Source organism: Macrobrachium nipponense, chromosome 31, assembly GCF_015104395.2.
Source record: "Macrobrachium nipponense isolate FS-2020 chromosome 31, ASM1510439v2, whole genome shotgun sequence".
In the NCBI taxonomy this organism is placed as follows: domain Eukaryota; kingdom Metazoa; phylum Arthropoda; class Malacostraca; order Decapoda; family Palaemonidae; genus Macrobrachium; species Macrobrachium nipponense.
In genome coordinates this window covers 21,889,400-21,901,899 of record NC_061093.1, presented here as the reverse complement: position 1 = coordinate 21,901,899, position 12,500 = coordinate 21,889,400, and the positions used below count along the sequence as shown (strand labels likewise).

Sequence of the window (12,500 nt, the reverse complement as noted above, 5' to 3'; positions counted from 1 at the left end):
GTTTGTAGATCTTCGAATGACGCTCTCTCTCTCTCTCTCTCTCTCTCTCTCTCTCTCTCTCTCTCTCTCTCTCTCTCTCTGTGCGCGCGCGCGTGGGAGATCGAGATATTAATATTCCTTTCATTGCCTACCCTAAGTTGCTTAGATGTTCACTTTTTAACTTTTTTTTTTTTTTTTTTTTTTTGCCAGACATCGGTTGACATTTACTGCTATTTACTTATTTATTTATTTTTGTTGAGCCGTATGGCTTTATTTTCTTTTTATTTTCTTCCATCTTTTTATTGTAAGAAACTTTATAGATACAGTTCCTGGAGGGGCTCCTTTGTGAGCTTAAACGAGACCTCGTGGGCGTTCTCGCGAGATCTTTGTGGCCGACAGACATTTTTTTTTTTTTTTTTTTTTTGTGGATAGGCATTTACATTTTATTAACCGTTCTCCTTTCCATCTCCCGCTCTCCCCAGAGACCTATAGGGATTGGGTATAGTGTGGTGTATGCTCCCACCCCCTCCAGAGACCTATTGGGATTTGGTATAGTATAGTGTACGTGTGTAACTGGTATTTTGCCCATTGACTTATAAGCGCAGCTGATCCATTACTGGATTAACCTTTGACCTCCTCAGCAGCCGCGTACCTGTTTAAACGTAAGGAGGCCCTCCCACGTCTAGCCTGAATCGAAAGGTTGGCAAAGAAGGCTTTTCCTCTCACAGGAATTGTGATGCTGGTGCCGTGGGATTTTTGGCCTAGAAAGTCTGACGACGCCAAGATCTGGTGCCAAGCATTGGAATCATGCGACTCTGACAGGAAAATTTACGTTTGTAAATTGAATGGTTGAGGTGTCTTGTTCCTTTAGATCTGATCTGAAGTAATTTGCATCCGTGATTTTGGCCTTCTCGTGAATTTGATGTCCAGATATGTATCTATGAATCTGATAGCAAGGAATATGCATCCTTGCCGTTGACCGGAAACATATGCATCTCTCTTCTTCAGATCTGTTGAAAAGGCAAAAAAAAGCGACTTTACCGAAATCTGTAACGTTGCATTTCATACAAGATCTCGATAATAAATTTTCAGGCACGTTGCATAAAAAAAGGAAATAAATATTTCAGCAAAAATCCCTACCAGTGAATTTGATACAAAATCTTCTTAATAAATTTTCAAGCAATGTGCAACGAAAAAAAAAAAAAGTTACTTCACCAGTCTGTATCAGTAAACTGGATACAAAGATATGTATCCATAAATTTAAGGGCTAGAAATCTTCAGTTTTGAATCTGATGCAATGAAACCTATTTATGTAAATTGGCTGCTCAGGAATTTGCGACTTTCAGGTTAATACCAGGATGTCTTGATTTGTAAAGTTGACGTCATTTTTAATGTTTTTTTTTTTTTTTTCACAAAAACTTCTTGGCCACGAATGCTCAGCTGGCAATAGAGCCTGAAATATTGAAGATTTTTTCACCCATAAGAAGTACTTTTAATTTTGAAAAACTGCGCTATGATTGATCATTGCTCAAATGAAATTCATATCGTAAAACGGAATGTATTTTCTGTTGAATATAATTGTCACGATTTTACTTATAAAGAAAGATGTCATGAAAAGCATTACAAAATAATAAGACGTTTCTAGTGGATGCTCAGTTCATTGAGATCTGTTGTTCTGACTTTCATGTCCCGTATGATTGGACTGTATGGTTACGAACGAATGAAAGCCGTGGTGTGTGCTTTCTGGAGTGAGAGAGCGCTTTATATAAACGAAAGTCTCATTTGATGAATGTCAGTGCTTTCAACGCTCGCTGTGAGGCGTCTTGGTGAAAGGAGTTCCCTTCGGAGCGAGTGTGGGTGCTCGTCGTTGAATATATCGTTTTTAACCCTCTGATCCAGACGGAGTGAGGTCTCGAGCTGGTTTATGAGTCCGTAGGGTTACACCAAGTTACCCCCTCCCCCCTTCCTTTTGTTTTTTTTTCCCCATTTGTTTTGATTTTTTTTTTTTTTTTTTTGCCCATTTTACTTTTTTTGTTTGCCATTTGAGTTTTTTTTTTTTTTTTTGCCCATTTGAGTTTTTTGTGTGGCCCATTTGAGTTTTTTTATTTATTTATTTTTGTTTTTTTGCCCATTTGAGGTTTTTTTTGGTGCCCATTTGAGGTTTTTTTTTTTTTTTGCCCATTTGAGGATATTTTTTTTGCCATTTGATTTTTTTTTTTTTTTTTTTTGTGGCCCATTTGAGGTTTTTTATTTTACCATTTAGTTTTTTGTTTTTGTTTTGTTTGCCCATTTAAGTATTTTTTTTTTCCATTTGAGGTTTTTTTTTTTTGTTTTTTTTTTTTGCCCATTTGGCTTTTATTTTATGCCCATTTGATTTTTTTTCGTTTTTTGTCTTTTCACACATACGTCCCACCCTACGGCGAGGGCATTCGCTGCTATAAATACAGCTCAGGCTTAAACCAACCAACATACACATACACCGAGTGCATTTTATTTTCCCGTTATGCGGAAAGCGAAAGGGTAATCGGGAGACGTCCATATCTTACCCGGAGTCTGCACTGATGTCATAAGTTTCTGGACGGTCCTCTGTGTTGGAAGGCTCCTGGAAGGCCTCTGGAATGTGCAGCGTGTTTCTGGGTTTGTTTGCTTGCTTACGCGAGTGGAACCAAGGCTTGGCCAGAGATCTTTCAAATCTGATTCGTCACGTTGCCTGCAAGTACGGTGCACCTACCAGAAAAGCGAGCCCTCTGAGAGAGAGAGAGAAAGACAGAGATCAAGTACTTACACCCATCAGACAATCCCCCTAAGAGAGAGAGAGAGAGAGAGAGAGAGAGAGAGAGAGAGAGACTATCACAGAAGCCCCCTGAGGGAGAGAGAGACTATCAGACAAGCCCCTGAGAGAGAGAGAGAGAGAGAGAGAGAGAGAGAGAGAGAGAGAGAGAGAGAGACTCTTATCAGATAACCCCCTAAGAGAGAGATTATCAGAGAAGCCCCCTGAGAGAGAGAGAGAGAAAGAGACTATCAGAGAAGGCCCGAGAGAGAGAGAGAGAGAGAGAGAGAGAGAGAGAGAGAGAGAGAGAGAGCAAATACAAATCTCAGACAGACCCAATAAAGGAGACAGAGAAAACGAGTCCATCCATCAAACAAGCCCTCAGAGAGAGAGAGAGAGAGAGAGAGAGAGAGAGAGAGAGAGAGAAGGTTGCTCTTTCTGAAAAGTATATTCCTTGGTGCCAAAGGCCGCCTGGAAGCCCTCATGAACTGCGTCACCGTCAGGGGAAACCCGTCCTGTGGTTGCTTTGGCGATAATGCGGTTAGACCCAAACAGAAAGCAATCAGCAGAGGTTATTGAATTGATAAGTTATAGGATGACAATTGATTTCTATTTTAACACTTTTTTATTATTTATTTTTTTATGGGTTCAATTGTAAATGAATATCAATTTTTGTTACGGTATGTCTTTGGGGTCTATTGGTTTCGTGTCATTTACTGACACGTATACTGTACGTACTATACATACTTAGTGTTCGTGACACGTTTACTGCATACGTACTTAGTGTTCGTATATTTGTGTAGTACGGGCATTCTCCTTTGTGTTTAATTTCAAATCAATGTCCATTGATGTTATGTAATCCTTAATTAAACTGCCAGTTTCATATTTCTTTGTATTGGATTATTTATCTAAGTTGGCTGATTTGTTTTTCCTCACTGATGATCGGAATGATAACATTTATTATTTTATTTGAAATCTCAATTAGCAGTTTTTAAAAATTTATTTTAATTACTTTTTAAAAATCCTAATATAGTGTATTTTTTATTTGTTGGTGCTGTGAATTTGTTTCATGAGCGTTACTCCTGTACATCGGTTTTCAGAGGGTTGCCTTAGCCTATTTTATCTCACTGAAAACGACATCTTCCGTGAATTTGGTCTTATGCTAAACATTAAATTGACTGCGAAGTTTCACTTATTTCTTCTTCTGGGATTCGTTTTTATTTGCAAGAAGACACCAGTCATCATATTAATTACTTTTTAAAATCTCTACTATTGTGTTTTTTTTTTTTTTTTTTTTTTTTGCTGTGAATTGGTTTTAATAGCGTTACTTCTGTACATCAGTTTTCAAAGGGCTGTCTTAGCCTATTTTGTCTCACTGAAAACGACATCTGTCAAGTATTTCGTGTTTTGCTAAACGTTAAATCTACTGAAGGGTTTCACTTATTTCTTCTGAGATTCATTTTTATTTGCAAGAAGACACCAGTCATCATCTCTCATTCTAAGACCGATGCCCGAGACTTGACAACCCATCTCGACTTGCAACCAATAACAACGTCTGCGTGGCGATGCCAGAGAAATCGAAATCAATCACTAAATCAACGACGCCTTTGCTTGCTTTCAGATTCGGCATGGCGGCCCCTCTCCTGGTGCAGATGGAGGCCGACATAGACAGGGAGCTGGAGCAGGAACGCTTGGCGGAGGAGCGGATGGCGGAGAGCGGAGGGCAGTTCAACGAGGACGAGGCCTGGGCCAACGGAGGTCACGACCTGACCCCGCCCGAGCCGCCGAAGGTCTTCTACGGACCCCAGGCCCAGATCATCACCAACGACCTCAAATCTCTCGACGAAATGGTGAGTAGGGACGAACTTTGCTCCTTCTTTATATTTTTACTGACTTTTATATTCCTGCAACGTTTTTGGTGAAGGGTTTTCATCTGTACGATTTTTTTATATATATATTTAATTGTAATTTCAATGTCTTCGTCGTTTTCACAAAACGATATCCTAATATTCAAGTGTTTAAATGTACTTGATACTTTCAGCCCAATTTTTTTTATTTACTTCCTGCAACGTTTTTGGTGAAGGGTTTTAATCTTGCGAGTTTTTTTTTTTATATTTATTTAATTGTAATTTCAATTTCTTGTCGTTTCCACAAAATGATATCCTAATATTCAAGTGTTATATTTACTTGAAACTTTCAACCAAGTTTTTTCTCTTTTTTTTACGTCGTCTTGTGATTAAAAGAACGCGCTTTTGTTGAGTTTTATTCGTTGCTCGGGGGAATAGGAGCTCTAGGCTTTCATTTGAAAGATGGTTACGTTTCTATCTCATGCGTGTGAGATACACACACATAATATATATCTCAAGTATAAAAGCCCCATTAAAACTCTCTGGTTTAAAGCTAAGGACTATATTTCGGTGGAAGCTTTAGACCAGAGTGTTTTAATAGGCCTTTTATACTTGAGACGTATCCTGTTTTATCAGAAAAATTTATTTACACGTGTATAAATGTATACACATTGTATTTATAAAATGTGGTCCCAATCCGAATATTTTTCACTATTTTTGACTGAAGGTGTTCTAACTGCAGAAAACGAGAGAGAGAGAGAGAGAGAGAGAGAGAGAGAGAGAGAGAGAGAGAGAGAGAGGAGGAAGGATGGGTGTGTAGAGAGCCTTTCTAACAAAGAGAATTCTTTGCAGAGATCAAACAGGCAGACTGTTATATTCCAGCATAGGCGTTGGTCATTGTTGCTAATATTTCAGCAGGAAACGAGAGAGAGAGAGAGAGAGAGAGAGAGAGAGAGAGAGAGAGAGAGAGAGGTAATCGTTTCAAATACGGGATATCCTCATTTTTTTCCAGGTTATTGTTTTAATTTCGTGCATTGATAACAAAGATAGGTACGTAGAGGATATGATGAATCAGTTTTGACACGAGAGGTGAATGGAATTTGTATTGTGACTCATGATCTAATCAGTGACATTTGATGATAATAATAATAATAATAATAATAATAATAATAATAATAATAATAATAATAATAATGATATTTTTTTATTATTGTTTTCATAATGTATTAAAGATGATCATAATGAATATTATCATTATTATTATTATTATTTTGATAATAATAACGATGAAAATAATGAAAATTATAATTACTATTATTTTTATAATAATAATAATAATAATAATAATAATAATAATAATAATAATTATTAATAATAATAATAATATTTATTTTTAATGTAATAATAATGAACGTTATTATTATTATTATTATTATTATTATTATTATTATTATTATTATTATTATTATTATTATTATTATTATTTATTATTATTATTTGACTATAATAACGATGAAAATAATGAAAATTTTAATTACTATGATTTTTATAATAATAATATTTGTTATTTTTAGTATAATAATAATAAACATTATTATTATTATTATTATTATTATTATTATTATTATTATTATTATTATTATTATTATTATTATTATTATTATTATTATTAATACAGTCACTGGCATTCTTTGTGCTAGTCGCTACCGCGTCAATCGATTACGTACAAGGCCTCGAGAATAGAATCATCGCTGTGAGGTATTGAGAAATCATTACAAAGTGAAAACCGAAACCGTGTAACTTTTTTTATGCTCATAAATACTCGCGAGACCTTGCGTGTGTTTAATCTCTCCTCTCTCTCTCTCTCTCTCTCTCTCTCAAGTTGATAATAAATCTAAATTTCCATATATTTTTATGCTCTCTTGGGTTGAGCAGTTCGAAGAGTCGTTAAATCTCTCTCTCTCTCTCTCTCTCTCTCTCTCTCTCTCTCTCTCTCTCTCTCTCTCTCTAGTGGTGAAAATGTAACTCGTGATATATTTATGTCATTATTGTCGATGATACGTACCTTGAAGTCCTTTGATATCTCTCCCTCTCTCTCTCTCTCTCTCTCTCTCTCTCTCTCTCTCGTCATTCAAGTTGATAATAAATATAAATTTCCATATATTTTTATGCTCTCTTGGGTTGAGCAGTTCGAAGAGTCGTTAAATCTCTCTCTCTCTCTCTCTCTCTCTCTCTCTCGTGTTGTAGCCATCTTGCTTGGTGAGACGTACCCGTGAAGTCAGATAATCAACAGATATCACAAGTTTAACATACGACTAGAATTGAGAAATATCTAGAAGTGTTCGTGAACTATCGGTGATAAGATTAGTGTGAAAATAGTAGGATAAAGCGTCTTCTAAGTTAGTTTATCAAGTGTAATACTATAAATCAGAACAAGATGGCAGTAAGTTTCCAACTGCGGGAAGAGGTGGCGTAATTTGGCGTGTTTAGCAGATTCGCAATACGATGAGGTAGCAGGAAGGGAACTGGCATTTCTCATCTATGAAATCAGCAACAGTCCTAACAAAAACCAAAAAAGATACAAAGATTCATAGCTATATTAGAAGGATATAATCCTTCAAACTGGAAACAAATCTAATCCCCTTTGAAAACATCTTGAAAAATAATTGAAGAAGTTCCAAATAAAATCCAAGTGGTCAAGAGACTCATAAAGAAAATATACATAAACCAACATATTCCGACAAAGAAATGAATAAGGTGAATCTTGTGAATATCCTAATTGATGCATTAGGAAAAAGAATGCCAAAAGCATGCAAACTGTGTAAGGTTTGGTATAGCATAGTCAATCCACAAAACCATAATCAGAAAATGTGCTGCATGCAACATTCCGACCCATCCACAGTGTGCTGAGGTAATACAAGATTTGAGAAAAGATACAAGAATTTTTTGTTCAAACATGTCTATCATGGATAGACAATGTTATTAAATCAAGATTGAATGTACAAATAGTGAGGATGAAGAAGAGAGGAAGAGGAAGAAGAAGAAGAAGAAGAGAGGAAACGAAGAGAAGTAAACAAAAATGAAATGACAGAAAAAAATAAGGAAAAACAAAGAACAAGATAAAAGTATGGATGCAGAGATACTCATTGATACTACATATGAGGCAATAAAGCAGCATACCTACGAAGAAATAAATTATGATATGACAACAGAAAAGCAAATCCCGAAGAGGCTCTACCCAGATCTGCACAATGACGGGAAAGAGGAAAAAATAGACAAGAAAGACAAAATCTGCACCTTTTGAAAAGAGATTGCAGATTTGGAGAAAGATGTTACTACAAACATCCTAAGATATGTCAAAACTATGAAATATATGGTAAATGTGCATACTTAGATGGATATGGGGATGATTGCAGAGATCTGCATCCAAAAATATGTAAAAACCTAAAAGAAGGAAAAGGATGTAAGTTCGACAAAAAATGCAAATATATGCACCCTGTAGCCATGAATCATAATCAAATAAATAACCAACCAAGTAATAAAATCCAAAATAAGAAAGAAACAAATAAAGAGAGAAATCAAGAATATCAGGTAAAAGAGAAAAGCAAACCACCAATGAGATATGCAGAGGTGTCAGCAAAAAATTTCAAAGCATCAGCTCCGAAATTCTACTCAAGAGATAATAACTGTATTTATTATGCAAGAGGATATTGCAGAAACGGAGAAAATTGGCAGATTCAGACACAAAATGAATAATTATGATGAAGGAAGATCAAATATTATGGAAAAGTTGGATTTTTTAATGTCAGAATTTCTGGAAATGAAAAAAAGAACAACATACCAGAACAGGAAAGAGACATGGGAAAATTCTTATTACTACCAGTTATTAAATCAAGGAGAAAACACGCAAACCATCATAGTGATGAATGCGCAGGGTTTAGTTACGAGTAACTCAAAAAGAAAAATAGAGTACTTAGAAGAACTAACCCAAAATGAAAGAAAATAGATATAATTGAATATAAGTGAACCTGGTATTCCAAGAGACTGGGAATGATGATCAAATAAAAGGGTTCCAAACAAACTTATAGATCAGATAGAAAAAATAGGAATCAAGGGGGAACCGCAACTATATGGGAAAGACAAAAACAAGGAAAAATATATGAGAAATATAGTAACTCAGAATGTGAACTAATAGCGGTAGAATTTGAATCTGAAAAATTGATGAACATAGTAATATATAGACCCTCCTAAGAATATAAAGAGTTTGACTTAATAATTGAAAAATTGGTGGATGATAATGTAGAAATCACAAGGACTGGATTATTCCTCCTCTGGTGACTTCAACTTTCCTTTCGTAGAATGGAAAAGAACGAATAGGAGATTGTGGTTGTACTTATACATATAAAAAAGAGAGTAATAGTAGTGCAGAAGATAAGAGGCAATTTGAAAAGCTATTAGATATGCTACTAGAATACAACATTCAACAAAATAAATCACCATGCCAACAAGAAAGGAAAATACTTTAGACCATAGTTATGTGAACGATGATGAATTATGTTAAAGAAATAATAGTTTATAATGCGAGTATTTCAGACCATAATGTCATAGAATTAACAGTTCATTCCAAAGCAGTGAAAATAGAGATAAGCAAGAAATGAAAAAGTGGGAAGGATATGGAAAATACAACTTCTACAGTAAAAATATAAAATGGTCCAGAAATTAATGAAGAATTAAACAAAGATTGGGATAACATTTTCGTAAGTGATGACATAAGGGTAAATACGGAGATATTATATAAAAATATTGGAGAAAAAAATAGTGGAAAAATATATACCGAAGAAGAAAAGTAAACATCATTCATGCATACCAAGAGACAGAAGGATCCTTGTTTCCAGGAAAATCTAAAGTGTGGAAAAAAGGTCTTGCAAAAGAAAAAATGCATGGAAAGTTATAGAACTAAAAAGTAAGATAGAAATGCAGAACAAAAGATTATACAACAAAGAAAATGAAAAACGGGACTTGGAAGAAAAAAAACCCTATTAAATATCAAGCAAAAACCCAAACTATTATACTCATATGCGAAGAAGATGAATAAAAGAAGAATAGAAAATAGGCCCTCTGAGAATTGAAGGGAGATTAACGAATGAAAAAAAGGAAATTTGCAACATACTGGCGAACGATATAAGAGAGAATTCACCCCTAGAATAGATAATGAAGATAATGATATAGAAGTAAGGGAAGAAAATAGTGAATATTTAGCTGACATAGAAATTAATGAAGCTGATATTGTGCAGGCAATTAATGAATTAAAAATGGGAGCTGCTGCAGGGCCGGATGGAGTCCCTGCTATTTTGTTAAAGAAAGTAGTTCATTCTATCGCAAAGCCACTTGCAATATTATTAAGACAAAGTGTAGATACAGGCAAGATTTATGATGAAGCACAAATTAGCATATATCACCCTACTTTCAAAAGTGGATCAAGACTAGAGGCAAGTAATTATAGGCCTGTGAGTCTAACATCACATATTATGAAAGTGTATGAAAGGGTAATGAAGAAAAATATTATGAAACATTTAATAAAAATAATTTGTTTAATATAAGGACAAACACGGTTTCGTACCCGGAAAAAGTAACACAAACCCAACTGTTAGTCCACCGTGAGAACATATTCAAAAATATGAAAAGCGGAAATGAAAAGATGTGGTTATTTAGACTTTGCAAAAGCTTTTTGACAAAGTAGACCATAATATATTAGCAAAGAAAATTAGAAAACACAATATCGTAGATAAAGTAGGAAGATGGTTAAAAGAATTTTTACACAACAGAAAACAGATAGTTATTGCAAACGATGAGAAATCGGATGAAACCAAGGTAATATCCGGTGTGCCACAAGGTACGGTGCTAGCTGCAATATTGTTTGTTATTATGATGAAGATATAAGACAGTAATGTTAAGGATTCGGTAGTGAGTAGTTTCGCTGATGACACAAGAATAAGTAGAGAAATACTTGTGATGAAGATAGGAACGCTCTACAAAGAGACCTTTAACAAAGTATATGATTGGGCAGAGGTAAAATAGGATGGTATTTAACTCTGATAAATTTGAATCAATTATATATGGAGACAGAGAAGGAAAGCCATATGCATATAGGGGACCTAATAATGGGACAATCACAAATAAGGAAGCAGTTAAAGACCTTGGTGTGATGATGAATAGGAACATGTTATGCAATGATCAAATAGCAATTCTGTTGGCAAAATGTAAAGCAAAAAATGGGTGGGGAATGTTGTTACGGCACTTCAAAACAAGAAAAGCTGAACACATGATTATGCTTTAATATAAAACATTTAATTGTTTCATAGTCCACTTCTTGAATATTGCAATATGATATGGTACCCACACTATCAAAAGTATATTGCACAAATAGAGAGTGTACAAAGGTCCTTTACAGCTAGAATAGAAGAAGTTAAGGACCTAGACTACTGGGAAAGACTACAATCCTTAAAATTATATAGTCTAGAAGGGAGAGAAAAACGCTACATGATAATTCAGGCATGGAAACAGATAGAAGGAATAACAGAAAATATCATGGAACTAAAAATATCAGAAAGAGCAAGCAGAGGTAGATTAATAGTGCCCAAAACTATACCAGGAAAAATAAGGAAAGCACACAGGACATTAATCCACTACGCACCAGCATCGATAATGCAGCGTCTATTCAATGCGTTGCCAGCTCATCTGAGGAATATATCAGGTGGAGTGAGCGTGAGATGTTTTGTTTAAGAATAAGCTCGACAAATATCTAAACTGCATCCCAGACCATCCAAGATTGGAAGATGCAAAATATACCGGAAGATGTACTAGCAACTCTCTGGTAGACATTAGAGGCGCCTCACACTGAGGGACCTGGGGCAACCCGAACGAACTGTAAGGTAAGGTAAGGTAAGGTCTCTCTCTCTCTCTCTCTCTTAATAAGACCGTTTTCTGTCACGTACATGTGTCACGTGATGGCTGTGGCTAACGCGTTCTCGAATGACAGTGATATTTAAGTCTCTCTCTCTCTCTCTCTCTCTCTCTCTCTCTCTCTCTCTCTCTCTCTCTCTCTCTCTCTCTGTTCTGGGAAACCTTCGATTGAAGTGACTTGCTTACAAAGGCTTTGCACAAGTTATATTTACAAGGTTTTCTATTTTTATTTATTATTTTATTGCATAATTGATTATTCGTTTTTTTAGTTTATTTTACCAGAGTTCACCTTGTCATATGCTTTTATTTTAAGATTTGTCACTTTTAATTTCGTTTATTTGTAAAAATATAAAATTGTTGCTCTTAATTTAAAAGCTTTAGTAAATATATTATCTGATAATTTCGCCTTGTCACTTAGTGTCTTTCAAACTTCAATGTTTACAATCCACTCCAGTTTCCGTTTCAGCTTCAGTTCAGTTTTCAGTTACATTCCTTCTCAGTTTTCATTTGGATTCTCATTTGAGTATTCATTCCCAATTCCAATGTAAATTCCGGTTTCAGATGTCATTTACATTCCATATCAATTATCTTTTCAAATATTTATTCAGATTTTCATTTACATCCGATTTAAATTCTGCTTGCCATTTTCAATTCAGTTTTAATTTACACTGCATTTCAGTCCTCATTTCCAGTTCCAATTCAATTTTCATTTCTCTTCAATTTCATTTCTCATTTCCAGTTCCAATTCTGCTTTTATTTCCATTCCACATCAGTCTTCATTTTAAATTCCAATGTATTTTTTCATTTCCATTCCATTCCAGTCCTCATTTCCAATTCTAATTTATTTTTTATTTCCACTCCATATCAGTCTTCATTTCAAATTCCAATCATTTCAAATTCCAGTGCCTTTTTCATTTCCATTCCATTGCAAGCCTCATTTC

General features: G+C 34.9%; 1 protein-coding gene across 6 annotated transcripts in view; it reads left to right on the top strand.

Annotated features, from left to right (window-relative positions):
- LOC135206683 (GAS2-like protein pickled eggs) overlaps positions 1-12,500 on the top strand; it is a 129,946-nt gene that overhangs the window by 17,856 nt on the left and 99,590 nt on the right. For all 6 annotated transcript variants that reach the window (XM_064238084.1, XM_064238082.1, XM_064238078.1 and 3 more), the window contains one exon: positions 4,371-4,599. In XM_064238084.1, coding sequence (XP_064094154.1) covers positions 4,371-4,599 — 229 coding nt within the window. The remainder of the gene's footprint in view (positions 1-4,370; positions 4,600-12,500) is intronic.